Below are 17,671 nucleotides of genomic sequence, written 5' to 3' on the forward strand. Positions count from 1 at the left end.
ACGGTGCGGTAAAGCGACTGCAATACCGCTCCCGCTGCTCCGATTCTCCGGCCCATCTCACGCTCCATTGATCCCTCACTCGAGAACAAGACCCCGAGATACTTGAACTCCTTCACTTGGGGTAAGGACTCATTCCCTACTTGGAGTGGACAGTCCATCGGTTTCCTGCTGAGAACCATGGCCTCAGATTTGGAGGTGCTGATCCTCATCCCAGCCGCTTCACACTCGGTTGCGAACCGATCCAGTGAGTGCTGAAGGTCGCAGACCGATGAAGCCATCAGAACCACATCATCTGCAAAAAGCAGTGGTGCAATCCTTAGTCCACCGAACTGCAGACCCCCCCCCCCACGACTACGCCTCGAAATCCGATCCATGTATATTACAAACAGGATTGGTGACAAAGCGCAGCCCTGGCGGAGGCCAACCCTCACCGGAAATGGGTCCGACTTACTGCCGAGGACCCGGACACAGCTCTCGCTTTGGGAGTACAGAGATTGGATGGCCCTGAGTAGAGACCCCCTCACCCCATACTCCCGCAGCACCTCCCACAGTAACTCCCTGGGAACCCGGTCATACGCCTTCTCCAAGTCTACAAAACACATGTAGACCGGATAAGCGTACTCCCAGGCCCCCTCCAGGATCCTTGCGAGAGTAAAAAGCTGATCCGTCGTTCCACGACCAGGACGGAATCCGCATTGTTCCTCCTCAATCTGAGGTTCGACAATCGGCCTGACCCTCCTTTCGAGTACCTTGGAGTAAACTTTCCCGGGGAGGCTGAGTAGTGTGATGCCTCTGTAATTGGCACACACCCTCTGATCCCCCTTTTTGAAAAGGGGGACCACCACCCCGGTCTGCCACTCCTTCGGTACCGTTTCCGACTTCCACGCAACGTTGATGAGACGTGTCAACCATGACAGTCCCTCAACACCCAGAGCCTTCAGCATCTCCGGGCGGATCTCATCCACCCCCGGGGCTTTGCCACTGTGGAGTTGTTTGACGACCTCAGTGACCTCCCCCCGGGAGATTGGTGTTGATCCCCCGTCATACTCCAGCTCTGCCTCTAACATAGAGGGCGGAGTTGTCGGGTTCAGGAGTTCCTCAAAGTGTTCCTTCCAACGCCCCAACACTCCATCAGTTGAGGTCAACAACGTCCCATCCTTACTGTACACAGCTTGGATGGTTCCCTGCTTCCCCCTCCTGAGGTGTCGGACAGTTTTCCAGAACAACTTTGGTGCCGCCCGAAAGTCCTTCTCCATGTCTTCTCCGAACTTCTCCCACACCCGCTGCTTTGCCTCGGCCACGGATGAGGCTGCTGCCCTTCGGGCCTGTCGGTACCTTGCAACTGCTTCGGGAGTCCCCCGGGATAACAAATCCCTGAAGGCCTCCTTCTTCAGTCGGACGGCTTCCCTGACCACCGGTGTCCACCAGGAGGTTCGAGGGTTACCGCCCCTTGAGGCACCTAGGACCTTGAGACCACAGCTCCCCACCGCGGCTTCGGCAATAGAGGCTTTGAACACCGACCACTCTGGTTCAATGTCCCCAACCTCCACAGGAATGCCCGAAAAGCTCCGCCGGAGGTGTGAGTTGAAGGCCTCCTGAACTTGGGCCTCCTCCAGACGTTCCCAGTTCACCCGAACTACACGTTTGGGCTTACCAGGTCTATCCAGAGGCTTCCCCCGCCACTCGACCCAACTCACCACCAGATGGTGATCAGTTGACAACTCCGCCCCTCTCTTTACCCGAGTGTCCAAAACATACGGCCTCAGGTCCGATGATACGATAACGAAATCGATCATGGACCTTCTGCCTAGGGTGCTCTGGTACCACGTACACTTATGAGCATCCTTATGTTCGAACATGGTGTTTGTTATGGCCAATCCATGACTAGCACAGAAGTCCAGGAACAAACCACCACTCCGGTTCAGATCAGGGGGGGCCGTTCCTCCCAATCACGCCCCTCCAAGTGTCTCCATCATTGCCCACATGTGCGTTGAAGTCTCCCAGCAAGACTAAAGAGTCCCCTTCAGGAGCCCCATACAGGACTCTTTCCAGGGTCTCCAAGAAGGCCGTATACTCTGAACTGCTGTTGGGTGCATAAGCACACACAACAGTCAGAGTTTCCCCCCCATAACCCGCAGGCGTAGGGAGGCGACCCTCTCGTCCACTGGGGTAAACTCCAACAACGAAGCACCTAACCGGGGACTTGTGAGTATCCCCACACCCGCCCGGCGCCTCACACCTTGAGCAACTCCGGAGAAGAATAGAGTCCAACCCCTATCCAGAAGTACGGTTCCAGAGCCGACGCTGTGCGTAGAGGTGAGCCCAACCAGATCCAACTGGTACCGCTCCACCTCCCGCACAAGCTCCGGCTCCTTCCCCCCCAGAGAGGTGACGTTCCACGTCCCCAAAGCCAGCTTCTGCCGCCCGGGTCTGGTCCGTCGAGACCCTCCGCTTTCACTGCCACCCGTCTGGCAGCGCACCCGACCCCATCGATGTTTCCCGTAGGTGGTGGGCCCGCGGGACAGAGAAGCGGAGGTGTTGCCCACGTTGCCTTTTCGGGCTGGGCCCGGCCGGGCTCCGTGGCAAGCCCGGCCACCAGACGCTCGCCGACGAGTCCTCCTTCTGGGCCAGGCTCCAGAAGGGGACCCCGGGCTTCCTCCGGGCCGGGTATCCTCACTTCTTGTTGTTTCTTTCATGAGGTCTTTTGAACCAATCTTAGTCTGGCCCCTTGCCTGAGACCAATCTGCCATGGGAGACCCTACCAGGAACACAAGGTTCCAGACAACACAGCCCCCAGGTTCATCAGGGCACACAAACCTCTCTACCACGGTGAGGGGCTGGTTCTTCAGATAATATTAGACAATTTACTTAAAGAAATATGACACACACACACACACACACACACACACACACACACACACACACACACACACACACACACACACACACACACACACACACACACACACACACACACACACACACACACACACACACACACACACACACACACACACACACACACACACACACACACACACACACACACACACACACACACACACACACACACACACACACACACACACACACACACACACACACACACACACACACACACACACACACACACACACACACACACACACACACACAGTCAAATCGTGTAATACATTATTAACATTTAACCAAAGTCAGGTTAATTATTCACTAAACTTTATTAAACGCTGCACGACATGTTTCAACCGAGTGAACCGTGTGCTTTATTTTCTTATCTGAACTCCCAACAGAATAAAAACACGTGTTTGAGTGGATTTAATTTAGAAAAGGATTCTGAAGAACCAGAGGACGACTTTATTCAGGAAGTGCTTCTCTCTCAGTGTGTTCTAACATGGATGTCATCTCTTCCAGCAACGAGCTATGAGTAAGATATGTCGTAAAAACGAGTGGAGCCACGAGACTAAAGTGCAAAGCTTGCAACACTTAATAAGTCGAGTCAACTCTGCAGACGGAAATGCAAATCGATATTTTAAAGGATGCAAAACGGAGAAAAAGCGGGAAAGATTCAAGACGCGTAGAAACCTGATCTGTCTTCGCCTTTTTTGCATGAATTCAAATATCAAAATAGTTACGATACGGGAAGCTTTGCAATACGTCCATATCACCACGTCCCCCAGGAGCTCCCTCCAATATGACACCAGCAGGAAATATGAGGCACAGAGTTCTCTGTCCTCAGACCCTCTGTCCTCAGACCCTCTGTCCTCAGACCCTCTGTCCTTAGACCCTCTGTCCTCAGACCCTCTGTCCTCAGACCCTCTGTCCTCAGACCCTCTGTCCTCAGACCTTCTGTCCTCAGACCCTCTGTCCTCAGACCCTCTGTCCTCAGACCCTCTGTCCTCAGACCCTCTGTCCTCAGACCCTCTGTCCTCAGACCCTCTGTCCTCAGACCCTCTGTCCTCAGACCCTCTGTCTTCAGACCCTCTGTCCTCAGACCCTCTGTCCTCAGACCCTCTGTCTTCAGACCCTCTGTCCTCAGACCCTCTGTCCTCAGACCCTCTGTCCTCAGACCCTCTGTCCTCAGACCCTCTGTCTTCAGACCCTCTGTCCTCAGACCCTCTGTCTTCAGACCCTCTGTCTTCAGACCCTCTGTCCTCAGACCCTCTGTCCTCAGACCCTCTGTCTTCAGACCCTCTGTCCTCAGACCCTCTGTCCTCAGACCCTCTGTCCTCAGACCCTCTGTCTTCAGACCCTCTGTCCTCAGACCCTCTGTCCTTAGACCCTCTGTCCTTAGACCCTCTGTCCTCAGACCCTCTGTCTTCAGACCCTTTGTCCTCAGACCCTCTGTCCTCAGACCCTCTGTCCTCAGACCCTCTGTCCTCAGACCCTCTGTCCTCAGACTAGGGCAGCACCCGAATATCCGTTCGTTGGAGTACTATTCGGGTTTCAATTTCGTTATTCGTTTTTTTAATTGATTGAAATCTCCAATATGTAAGAGCTTGTGCCTCTTCGGGGGGGTGCCAACACTTACACTTTATCATTTACTTTCTCCGTCTTTATATGTAGATATTACTTTTTCTCCGTTAATCTCCATCACGTTGTTTCCATAGCAACAACAACTTCCTGTCAACAGCGCTAACTCTCCTTCAAAATAAAAGCATGTCCATACAAAATAGGAAGCCAAGCCAAATTACACTTAAGACACAACGGCAACCAAAATAACAAACACGATGCGATATCCTTTTCAATTTCAAAGAACACAAATCGGGTTCATCAACAAATACCTATAAACAACAATACTGGAGAAAAACAAAATGGATGCCGTGAATACACCGAAACACACGTGTTGAAGCGGTTCGCTGATTACCAAGCACCCCCCCTCACCTACGCGGGCCGAATATCCGCTGCTGATTACTACCGAATATCCAGAGCCCTACAGCCCTACCTTAGACCCTCTGTCCTCAGACCCTCTGTCCTCAGACCCTCTGTCCTCAGACCCTCTGTCCTCAGACCCTCTGTCCTTAGACCCTCACATCGTACAAGGAAAAACTTCCAGAGAAACCCCACAGTTTAAGGGAACATGGAGAAACCTCAGGGAGAGCAGCAGAGGAGGGATCCCTCTCCAGGACGGACAGACTGCAATAGATGCCGTGTGCAAATCCAAGAGATAATACATTTGCAACGTAGGTAGACCAAATTCAACTATTTCAGTATAAGTTTAATGCAAGATTTAGGGTGGTTAATATATAATTTACACATTACAAACAGTAAAAGCAACTTCAATGTATTCTACAAACGACAACTAATAAAATATATTCACACTTAATTAGGGCTGCACGATATATCGTGTCGTGACGATATCCGCGATATTCACATCGCGTGGACGTAGAAAAAAAAAAGTATAATTTCTTCTTTCTTTTTTTAGGACTTGTGATATTAAGTAGGCAAATTAACTCAAACACGTCATGTTACAATTATTTTGCTGCTTGCTACAAAAGGAAAACGTGCGCGGCTCTCATGTCAGAGATACTTGAGTGAGTGACGGCAAACCAATCACTATCCGATCTCCAAAGCAAACGGACCCGGTGATTAAAGGTAGAAACACTGAATAAAGTGGTTTCATGTGTTTCTCCAGTTCAGCGCTGCTAACCGAGCTCGCTCAGCTCGTTGCTCTGATAACTTCAGATCCAGACGTCCGTGACTAAAATCCTTCATCCGGTTAAATATAGTTACAAAAATACCAATTGTATCATTAAAGTTCAAGAAAGGATGGTTTGCGGGGAAAAAAGAAACGGTCTTTTCTTCAATTCCTAGGCAAGTTCCTTTATAGCCTAACATTAGCCTCCTTTAGCTTAGCGGTGGTGACGTGAAGTCATGTGACCGTGCTGTAGTTCCTTTATAGCCCAACATTAGCCTCCTTTAGCTTAGCGGTGGTGACGTGAAGTCATGTGACCGTGCTGTAGTTCCTTTATAGCCCAACATTAGCCTCCTTTAGCTTAGCGGTGGTGACGTGAAGTCATGTGACCGTGCTGTAGTTCCTTTATAGCCCAACATTAGCCTCCTTTAGCTTAGCGGTGGTGACGTGAAGTCATGTGACCGTGCTGTAGTTCCTTTATAGCCCAACATTAGCCTCCTTTAGCTTAGCGGTGGTGACGTGAAGTCATGTGACCGTGCTGTAGTTCCTTTATAGCCCAACATTAGCCTCCTTTAGCTTAGTGGTGGTGACGTGAAGTCATGTGACCGTGCTGTAGTTCCTTTATAGCCCAACATTAGCCTCCTTTAGCTTAGCGGTGGTGACGTGAAGTCATGTGACCGTGCTGTAGTTCCTTTATAGCCCAACATTAGCCTCCTTTAGCTTAGCGGTGGTGACGTGAAGTCATGTGACCGTGCTGTAGTTCCTTTATAGCCCAACATTAGCCTCCTTTAGCTTAGCGGTGGTGACGTGAAGTCATGTGACCGTGCTGTAGTTCCTTTATAGCCCAACATTAGCCTCCTTTAGCTTAGCGGTGGTGACGTGAAGTCATGTGACCGTGCTGTAGTTCCTTTATAGCCCAACATTAGCCACCTTTAGCTTAGCGGTGGTGACGTGAAGTCATGTGACCGTGCAGTTCCTTCACACCCTAACGTTAGCTTTTTACTTCCTTTACTGATATGGAATAATTAAAGCTATATTTGAAAACCTCAATAGCTTTTCTTATATATAAATAACACTGATTAAACCCAAAGACTGAGACAGAAAGGTGAAGCCGGTGATGCAGATTTCTGTGTTGGTAAAAGCCAATGGGATTTTTCCATTTGCTTTTGGATTATTGCAGAAGCATTTCAAGGTTACATTATCATTTTTTTTTTTACTTTGAATGCATGAATTGTCGGGCGCAGCGATAGGAATCACAGGCATCCTTTTTAAAAACAAATCTTACATGTTTCACCTGTTTTAGTTTGCATGCCTGCATTTCATACCTTGTTCATACCCGAGTGTTTTCATTATCGTGCTTCCTGCCTGTACACGCACAGCATCTGTTATCTCTATTCATACTGTACTCTTACATGTTTATTCTTATTGTATTTGCATTATTATTATATTTATGTTAAATGCCAAAACAAAATATTGGAAAATGTATCAAATTACTGAAACACCCAAATATCTCACTTATAAGACGAGATTTGGGTAAAAATTGACACAATAAATAGAGAATTGAAAGGAAATCGAAGGCAAACATGAAAAAAATCTATATTAATTATTATAAGCTCTTAAAATCATATTGTCGATGGCAATATAAAAAGACCCTTCTGTAAAATAAAATTATATTTTATGATTTTTTTGTCTAAGAAGAAATAAATATTTTTTATTATCTGCAAAAATATTTTCTAAATGAATTGTTTTATTTACTGTAACCTCTGTTGCTTCTTTAACACCTGCATTTCCACACCGGGATCAATGAAAGTCCATCTCATCGTATCATGGCTGCATCGAGTCCATTTACTCTGCAGATTAGATCGTATCAATTCCTGTTGACGGCGCGACGCTGAAGACATGCCGGTGCGTTTGGAGTCCTTCCCAGAAGCGTTATCTTTCCTCCATCACACCCTAAACCCACTGACATCCTGAATCAGAGGATACTTTTATTGTTATCAACTTTCAGTCTGCGATAAAAACAGGAACTGCTTTAAATATTCCAACACTTCCGTTTGCGAGCTTAACGGTCCCGTGTCACAGGCATTTCTACTGATCATAGTTCCATTGTTGAGGTCGACTAGAATAGATTCACATTGTTCAATGTTCCTAACCCACATTGGTTTCTCATCCGGCGTCTCTGGATAGTATGTTTGGAGCTCCTGCCCCCCCCCCTGTGCTCTGATTGGTCCACCACCGTTACAGCGGAACATCAGTGATTATGTTACAATGGCCCAACATTAGCCTCCTTTAGCTTAGCGGTGGTGACGTGAAGTCATGTGACCGTGCTGTAGTTCCTTTATAGCCCAACATTAGCCTCCTTTAGCTTAGCGGTGGTGACGTGAAGTCATGTGACCGTGCTGTAGTTCCTTTATAGCCCAACATTAGCCTCCTTTAGCTTAGCGGTGGTGACGTGAAGTCATGTGACCGTGCTGTAGTTCCTTTATAGCCCAACATTAGCCTCCTTTAGCTTAGCGGTGGTGACCTGAAGTAAAGTGGTGTTAATATGTGGTGATTTTGTATCCAACATCATATCGAGCAGCGGTTTTCAAAGTGTGAGGCGCGCCTCCCCTGGGGGGCGCCAGAGAGCTTCAGGGGAGGCGCAGCGTGAGAAGAAAAGAACGAGAAACAGTGAAATCGAGCTAGTTACCTTCAGCTAACTTTATGCAAGCGGCAACATGGATCGATTTTTAGTGAAGTTACCTAAAGTGAGAGAGGAGACAGCGTCTGGCAGAAAATGTCACTTCCACACTTTTGGCTGTCTGTGGAGACCGAGCTCCCCACCTCGCCTAAAAGGCTGTCAAAGCGCTCATTCCCTTCCCCTCCGCCTGCCTGTGTGAGTGCGGGTTTTCTGCATTGACTTTGAAATAAAAGTTGTGGCTCATCGGACATTTAAGAGAGAAAGTCTCTAATGTCCGAGTGCAAGTGAATGCAGCACAAGACGCGAGCCTTGTGGCCCCTCCCCTGGCGCGAGCGAGGAAATGTGATTGGCGGCGATTTCATTTGAACGGGACGGCGCATTCTGACCCAAGTAGACGGAAGGAACGAGGTGCGGTCTACAGTGACAGCCTGTCAGTCTGGCTGCTCTCAGCATCGAATCAAAACGCACTAAAGCTTTGATCTCAATCGGTGTGTGAGGCGTGTTGCTGAACAAGATGCTAATCGCTGCCGTTAGAGGCAGCTGCCCACGGGCGAGTCGATGAGCGTAACAAACTGTTAAGACGACGACCTTACGGGTGTAAATATATGTTTTCTTTGTTTGAAGCCCTGAGAAAGTCAAATAAGACGGTGTGTAAAACGTCACTGCCCAGCCGACAGAAAGGAAGCACTTTGATTGGACGGTAGGTCAGGGCTTTCCTCTGGATCATAATCCCCCTGCATTATAGCAACAACAACACTAATAATAATAATAATAATAATTGGGAGGGGGGGGCGCGGCTGTTCTTATGTTCTCTGAGGGGAGGCTCACCTTCCCACACTTTGAAAACCCCTGATATGGAGGAATCCCATTGGACCAGGGAGATGCTGCCTTCAGGGACCAGCACAGAAATACATACGTCCACTTTTCTGGCACACTAACTGGCAAACGAGTGGGTATGCTTCGTAAGGGCAGCTGCAGTGCATACTGAAAGTACAAGTAAGTATGTTTGACAATGAAGGGTGTGTGTGTGTGTGTGTGTGTGTGTGTGTGTGTGTGTGTGTGTGTGTGTGTGTGTGTGTGTGTGTTTACCTCTGAGGGAATGTCCCAGGTCAGTTTCTGAGGGAGGGGAAGCGATCGGTCCACGTCTCCTTTACAGTGTCCGTCCTCAGTGTATCCCAGCTGGAAGGCATCGGTGGCCAGAGTGTACTGCAACACACACACACACACATATATATTAACACACACACACATACACACGCATATTAACACACACACACACACACACGCATATTAACACACACACAATTAACATTAAGCTGTTTTTGGCTCTTTTTTTGCTGTAAAAAATGTAAACGTCCGCTCTGTGGGACGAATAAAGGTATTGTGATAATACGGGCTAGAAACACCGGAGCCTCGCTGCGGGGAAACGTTGGCGCTGTTCCGAGTTTGTTCTAATCTGTCAAAATTACGGACTGCTTTCAGATTTGTCCGTCATTGTTAAAAAAATATTCGGTTAACGCGACCTCTGATCGAGAGACACTGGGCGGGTTTGACGTGGCGACCCACCGTGCCGTCAGAACCTGTGACCGTGTGACCTGTGAGGTGCATTTCTCCTCGATGCTTGTATTAAAGATCCGTGTTTGACGTCAGAGCTCCAGCTCCGAGTCCTGACTCTCCATCGCTGCAGAAGTTTCCCTTACACGAGTGTTTCACTATTTCCCAAAGTCTTTGTAAAGCTCCTCGAGTCGGCTCGTGTTGAAAGGTTCTATATATAAATAAACGTGCCCAAGTCCACTTTGGATACCTGGCCCTGTTGCACTTCTTCATTTGTATTTCTGTTGAGTATGTCGTCCCGTATGACGACAAACAACTTTGCTGTAGATGCATGACGAGTATTATTTATGTCGATGCAGCCGCCGGATGCTTTTTGGGATGCGTTTTATCATCTCTCTCGACTCCACTTCGAGGATAGAACAATTAACAGAGCACTTATATACTAACAAAGGGCTGGCTTATCTACAGCCAGCTGAGGAGCACTTGAAATACTTGGCTCTATGAAACCTGAAACTTTATGATTCTGCATGATGATGACTGCAGCCGTCTCTAAACACAGCCATTTCCCATACATCACTGGCAGCACTGAGTGTTTCCACACACACACACACACACACCTCCCACAGGTGAGCCACAGTCGGGGCGTCGGCCCAGGAGTGTTCTGCGTTGAGGCCACTCTTCCCGTTCTTGTAGATCACGATGGAGAACGATTTATCGAACCACCTGAGGGAGAGGAAGATGGAGACGCGTGAGAACATAGTTCATGCATTACACAAACGTTGTGGTCTCTCAACCACAGACCAAACATGTCGTCCTCCCTCCGTTCGTCAGTAAATAATGATAAGTTCAACCTCAGACTTTAATCTCTGAATTCTTAGAAATTAACGGTTAATTCAGACATTTTCACGTGCTTTAACTTTAACCGAATAATGTATTTAAATTACTGGAGACTTCCCATTTCAAAGCAGCGAAAAAGTTTACTCCTATTTAGCTTTTTCTTCTGGGTTCAGTGAGATATTGATCCCCGTTTGCGATCCATTTTCTAGATGTTACTTAAATCAGAATTCCAAGTTATTTTCAAAAAATTCTGTCTTTTTTGTTAAATTTGAGTTTTTCCTAAAAAAAAAAATCTGACTTTTTCCTATTTTTTATTTATTTTCCTCAGAATTCTTCGGGAAAAACACGTTAAGTCGATATTTTCGGATATTTTAACTTAAAGTATTTAATGCGAATTAAATTACTGGATACTTCGGATTTCAAAGCAGCTAAAAAGTTAACTACTATTTAGCTTTTTCTGGGTTCAGTGCGAGATGTTGAGCCCCGTTTGCGGCTCCTTCTCTAGACGCCAATTAGTGTTATTTCCCACGTGTCGTTCCTCACCGATCGCAGCACTTTCAGAAAGAATACTTAAATCAGAATTCCAACTTATTTTCAAAAAATTCTGTCTTTTTTGTTAAATTTGAGTTTTTCCGGAAAAAAAAATCTGACTTTTTCTTATTTTTTATTTATTTTCCTCAGAATTCTTCGGGAAAAACACGTTAAGTCGATATTTTCGGATATTTTCACTTAAAGTATTTAATGCGAATTAAATTACTGGATACTTCGGATTTCAAAGCAGCTAAAAAGTTAACTACTATTTAGCTTTTTCTGGGTTCAGTGCGAGATGTTGAGCCCCGTTTGCGGCTCCTTCTCTAGACGCCAATTAGTGTTATTTCCCACGTGTCGTTCCTCACCGATCGCAGCACTTTCAGAAAGAATACTTAAATCAGAATTCCAACTTATTTTCAAAAAATTCTGTCTTTTTTGTTAAATTTGAGTTTTTCCGGAAAAAAAAATCTGACTTTTTCTTATTTTTTATTTATTTTCCTCAGAATTCTTCGGGAAAAACACGTTAAGTCGATATTTTCGGATATTTTCACTTAAAGTATTTAATGCGAATTAAATTACTGGATACTTCGGATTTCAAAGCAGCTAAAAAGTTAACGTGCTTTCTTCTGGGTTCAGTGAGAGATATTGATCCCTGTTTGCGGCCCCTTCTCTAGACGCCAATTAGTGTTATTTCCCACGTGTCGTCCTCACCGATCGCAGCACTTTCAGAAAGAATACTTAAATCAGAATTCCAACTTATTTAAAAAAAAAAAATGCTGCTTTTTAGTTACATTTGTTCTAAAAATTCAGACTTTCTCCTAAAAAAAAATCTGACTTTTTCTTACATTCGATTTATTTCCCTAGAATTCAAGGTTTTTTCTCAGAATTCCGACTTTTTCTCAGAAATCTTGGGGAAAAAACATTTAAGTCGATATTTTCACATAAACAAATAATGTTTTTAATGTGATTAAAATATTACACAATTCCCGGTTACTTCGGATTTCAAAGCAGCTAAAAAGTTAACTACTATTTAGCTTTTTCTGGGTTCAGTGCGAGATGTTGAGCCCCGTTTGCGGCCCCTTCTCTAGACGACAATGTGTGTTATTACCCACCGATCGTAGCACTTCCCGTGCAGAATGGACTTGGCGTATCGGTCCAGATTTCCCACGGGGTCGTCTCCCTTCATGCCTTGTTCTTCATCGTCCAGCGTCACGAAGAAGGCCGACCTCTCGATGATGTCCAGAGATCGCTTATTGATCCCGGAGCTGAAATACTGCTTTCTGATCTTAGCCCAAGGGACCCTGAGAGAAACACGAAGGACACTATCAGATACCACATCATCACACACACAAAAGCACACGATGGGAAACTGGTCGAAACACTAATTAAAAAAGGGAAAGGATGTGCATTTATTTACCTACACTGCTTCCTGCCCATTTAAAGGTATATATTTAACCTCGTTTATATATCTGTGTACATTCACCTGATCACATCTTTGTTATTTCTTTTCATACTTTTACTCATTCGTTATCAACTCAAACAAGATGTGATCTGTCAAAGTGAACTCCAGTGTGTGAGTGTGTTCTTGTCTATGTCCCCTGTCCATCAGCATGAACGCACTCCAAATTACACGACACGACTGTTGGGAACTATTTGCTTAAGTATTCAACCGTTCATCATGTTCTCCTTTCCCGCGGCATAGGTCTCGGCCTGGGGTATTGCTGCTATCTCTCTGAACACTAGAACCGCCAACGGGTACATTTTACCCGCAGCTGTTGTTTGATTGAATGTAACTTTTTTTCAATAACATATTAAAGTCTCCCAGTCCGTGACTGTTCCTGAAAGTGTGTCGTGTAGCACCTTCTGTTGTTAACAATTGTCAATATGAAATCAGATTGAAAAACTCGGCAAAAAAAAATGCCATTTATACCCATATCCGCCCGCGGGTAATATTTACCTCATAGAAAATACAGCGTAAACATGACGTGTTGCTATAGCAACGCCTTTTGTCTACTGCGGTTCCTTATAGATTGAGAGAGATAGATAGATAGATATATTGATAGATAGATGGAGAGAGATAGAGAGAGAGACAGATAGATAGATAGATATATTGATAGATAGATGGAGAGAGAGAGAGATAGAGAGAGAGAGACAGATATATTGATAGATAGATGGAGAGAGAGAGAGATAGAGAGAGAGACAGATATATTGATAGATAGATGGAGAGAGAGAGAGAGATAGAGAGAGACAGATAGATAGATATATTGATAGATAGATGGAGAGAGAGAGATAGAGAGAGAGAGACAGATAGATAGATATATTGATAGATAGATGGAGAGAGAGAGAGAGATAGAGAGAGAGAGACAGATAGACAGTGTAACATCTTGGAGAATACAAGATCTTGGATGACTGAACTCACGTTGAGGACGTAATGCATGCAGGTTACGTGCCAGTTGAATAAAGATGGACTCTCGGAATGAGAGAAGTAGTCTGCGTCGTCTGTTTATGTTATATGTCCATAGAACAGAACATTCCAGATGGATCGATAGATAGGTATAGATGGAGAGAGAGAGATGTGTACCGAAACAAAACACAAGTCTAACACGAAGCGTTTAAATCAGCACTGGTAGCGATATGTTATCCCTCATGCTATCTGCACAGACTGTATCATATGAAAAGAGTCCACAGATTCTATTGGTATACGTTTCATCCCTGTGCGATCAAAACTCACTGCTCTGTGTGATAAATAAAAGAACGTTGTACCTGGCAAATCGATAGCGGGTACATTTTACCCGTTGGCGGTTTTAGGTATACAGCGACCTCTGGCGGTTCTAGTGTTAAGGTAGGAGGAGCCGCTAGTGACCGAGCCGAAGCTGCCATGAGGTACTGTTCAGGGACGTAGGTTCCCTCGAGCTCTGGCTACATGCAGGGTCCGTATGGCTTCAGTCTCACTGATGAAGAACGTTGATCATTACACTCTAGTTCAAGCCTGGAGCTACAGAAGGGCTCTACAGAACTGATTTGGCATCTCAACCTGTGGTCCACTCGTGGCCCGTGGCATGTCTCCGGCCGAAGCTCCGAATAAACCGTCTGTTGGCCATCGAAGCTCCAGCTCTCTCTCCGAGTCCTGACTCTCCATTGCTTCACAACACCCACGTCATGTCCTCCTCCCGGTGACTCTTTGTCACAGAAGCACATCCGTCATTATTTCCCGATACGAGTTTCCTTTTTATCCGACCTTCTTCATTTTGTCTCCATTTCTAACTCTGTGAAAAACAACTTGCGGAGACTAGAAATACTGCCTGTAATATCTAATTCATTTCAGACGAACGGGAGAGGTTTAGGACCACGCGTAAAAGAAGCCAAAAGTTAGCTATTTTTTATAAAAGTCAGAATTCTTAAGATAAGAATCCGCTTTGGTCGGATCCTAATGTCTGAGATGTAAAGGCGGGCAGGTCGTTCCCTTCAGAAACACTTATATTCCATGGACTGCTCTCAACGTCCCGATAGCAATGAATATCTGAAGTACTTTGACAATAAAAATATCATCAGTGGAAGCCGTGGCGCTCTAAGAAGCTCGACCAATCATCTGAGCCGGCTAAAGTAAATGGACGGCCTACCTGCCTGTCAGCCTTCCATCGGGGCACACACTGATCTCTGCCCTCATTGGTCGACAAAGGTTACAGTATTGAGTACTGAAAACGTTTTCAGAAATTATCTTCACTGAATTCCGACTTTTCCCCTCAGAATTCTAACAGCCCGTCTACACTACAGCGTCGACAACTCCCATCTGCCCATTCACTTTCAATGGGGTGACGTCACGTTGCCTCGCTTTTTCGCCGAACTGAATTGTGGGTAGCAGAGCGGTCCGTCTCTGCCGTCTCCGGCGACAGAAGTTGAACAATGTTCAACTTCTGACGCCGGAGACGCCGGAGTAGCCAGCGCTAGCCAATCAAATCCTGTTTCTGAAAATCTGACAGCTGAAGCCGTAGCCAATCAAACCGCGTCTACGCTGGGAGAGATATCCCGCCGTTCATTTCTATATTTCAAAAAAAGTCGGAGGAGAAACTAATTATCGGCGTAGCAACCACCCGGTTTAGTATGACCAGCCCCTCTTCACCTACCGGGATACAAACCGGAGGAACCAGCATGGAGGGAGGGGGCAGAGACAGTGGGGGAAACTGGTAGGTTTCGCCTGTTTGGGGAGTTTATTTATATATATATATATATATATATATATATATATATCAGGGTTTCCGTTAGCCGGTAATTACCGGTTTTTAGCTGGTAACATTTATTAAAAACCGGTAAATTCAAAACCTGACGGTCAACATGTCTGGTAATAATTAGGGAGGCTCCGATCGATCGGCCGCCGGTCATTATCGGCCGATATTCACTCTTAATAGTTTGATCGGTGCTCTCTATAAAGGCCGATCAGGAGAGCTGGATCTGAGCGATATGGACATGAACGCGAGTGAAGTGTAACCGGACGAGAGAGAGAGAGATCAGATCAGCTGCTGAGTCTGACCGAGACACGCAGCTCTGCATGATCACCTGAAGCCCCGCCCTCTGTTTAGCGAGCTGCAGGAGCTGACTGCTGTCAGGAGAGAGAGGGAGGGAGGGAGAGGGAGGGAGGAGAGAGAGAGGAGAGAGAGAGAGAGAGAGAGAGAGAGAGAGAGAGAGAGAGAGGAGAAGAGAGGATCCGTTTCTCCCGTGTTATTATTCAAAGTTGATGTAAACTTCTGAATAATGTACGTTATCTACTTCAAGTAGTTTGTTGTTTGTGGAATCATTTATTGAAAAATGAATATGATTTTTTCGATCTGTTACGATTATAAACTGAAGCAATATAAAAATGAGCCGTGAACTGAGTTTTAAACAGAAGCATATCTGCTCATAGTCCGGTAATTACCTGCTAACGGAAACTCTGCTACACAACTCTTATTATTATTGAAATATGACACACGGTAAGTTTCAAATGTGTCCGTTAAAATAAATTCTGCCCGGACATTTGACCGGCGAGAAAAAATCCTAGCGGAAACCCTGATATATATATATATATATATATATATATATATATATATATATATATATATATATATATCAGGGTTTCCTATATATATATTGCTCCCATAAAATCCCCGGGGTTTTTGCTTTGTATGTCGGGGGCGGGAGATTCATGTGATTGGTTGTTGGTCGTGTTGTTTGAATAAAATCCCCAAGCTCCAGACACGCCCAGCTCCAAGCTATTTTTGAAGCTGTAGTGTGGACGCTCCGTCAGGGGGAAAACCCTCGAGGTCGGATCACAATTTATTTTTAGATCCGACCAAAAGTCATATTTCCAATCTGACATTTAAAGTCAAAATCCTGACTCAGAAAAATCCACTATTGTTCAGATCTAAATTTGGGATCCCATGACGTCAAAAAGCTTCCAACGTCTTCCTTTAAAAGATAAGTTATACTTCAGCTTCCTCCAAGCACCCCTCGAGATGAAGCGCCTTGAACACATCCGAAAGCTCTCGAGATGTTGACCTCTGAGCCCATTGGTTCTTTAGATTGCGCAATATCCTGATCCCAGGGCTCAGATAGGGAAGTGTGGTTCAGAACATGACCGGTGTGTGTGTGTGTGTGTGTGTGTGTGTGGTCATTATACTGGAGGAAGTGTGTACTCTGCTGCCCCCCAGTGGATACAGTCTATAATCCTACAACATGCTGAGGAGTGGTGAGAAGATTGATTCTGTTTAGGGTTGCCAGAAACTGACCATGATCAAAATCGATTATTCGGCAGCCCTGGCGAATAATAATCGATTATTCGACCGACCCCCCCCCCCCCCCCCCCCCCCCCGGGAGAGAAAAAATAAATAAATAAAAGGAATTCCGTTGTTTTCTTTACTGGAACATGTTTAACAGTACAAACAACAAACAAGCATGTCATCACCTCGACGTGGCCTTGAAGTGAAGTTGGTAATGGCCGGCTGTGCTGCGTCTTTCTCTGTAACCTCGTTGGCTTCGCACTCAAATGCGAACGCATTGTTGAGGTTGAGCTGTGATAGACCAACGTCTTTTCGCAGAGCTTGCATTTAACTTCCTTTGGACTTGTAAGTTCGAAGTAGTTCCACGAGGAGGAACTCTTTTTACCCGCCGCTTTGTTCATCTTTAGTCGCACGTGAGAGGGGGGGGGGCGGGGTCGGTGTGTAGCAGCTGCAGCAGCAGTCTGCTGTGCACGCAGGCTTCCTCCAAGTTTACAGTAAAACAAACTGGTGGTGTGACCAATGGCCATTTACAATTATTAATACTATTACTATTATTAGCATATTTATATTTATATATATTTTGGTTGAAACTAAGCCAGAAAAAAAAAAAAAAACATAAATAATAAAAAAAAAAAATATAAATAAAATCGATTTTTTAAAATAATATTCGATGATGGAGACCGT

General features: G+C 45.6%; 1 protein-coding gene across 1 annotated transcript in view; it reads right to left on the reverse strand.

Moving 5' to 3' along the window:
- Positions 1-17,671, reverse strand: part of LOC117444218 (carnitine O-palmitoyltransferase 1, liver isoform-like) — a gene marked incomplete at its 3' end in the record, with an annotated part of 68,331 nt that overhangs the window by 2,093 nt on the left and 48,567 nt on the right. The window contains exons 11-13 of the mRNA XM_034079872.1: positions 12,347-12,535; positions 10,484-10,589; positions 9,402-9,518 (exon numbers count right to left, since the gene is read on the reverse strand). Coding sequence (XP_033935763.1) covers positions 9,402-9,518; positions 10,484-10,589; positions 12,347-12,535 — 412 coding nt within the window. The remainder of the gene's footprint in view (positions 1-9,401; positions 9,519-10,483; positions 10,590-12,346; positions 12,536-17,671) is intronic.

Source organism: Pseudochaenichthys georgianus, unplaced genomic scaffold (assembly GCF_902827115.2).
Source record: "Pseudochaenichthys georgianus unplaced genomic scaffold, fPseGeo1.2 scaffold_754_arrow_ctg1, whole genome shotgun sequence".
NCBI lineage: Eukaryota > Metazoa > Chordata > Actinopteri > Perciformes > Channichthyidae > Pseudochaenichthys > Pseudochaenichthys georgianus.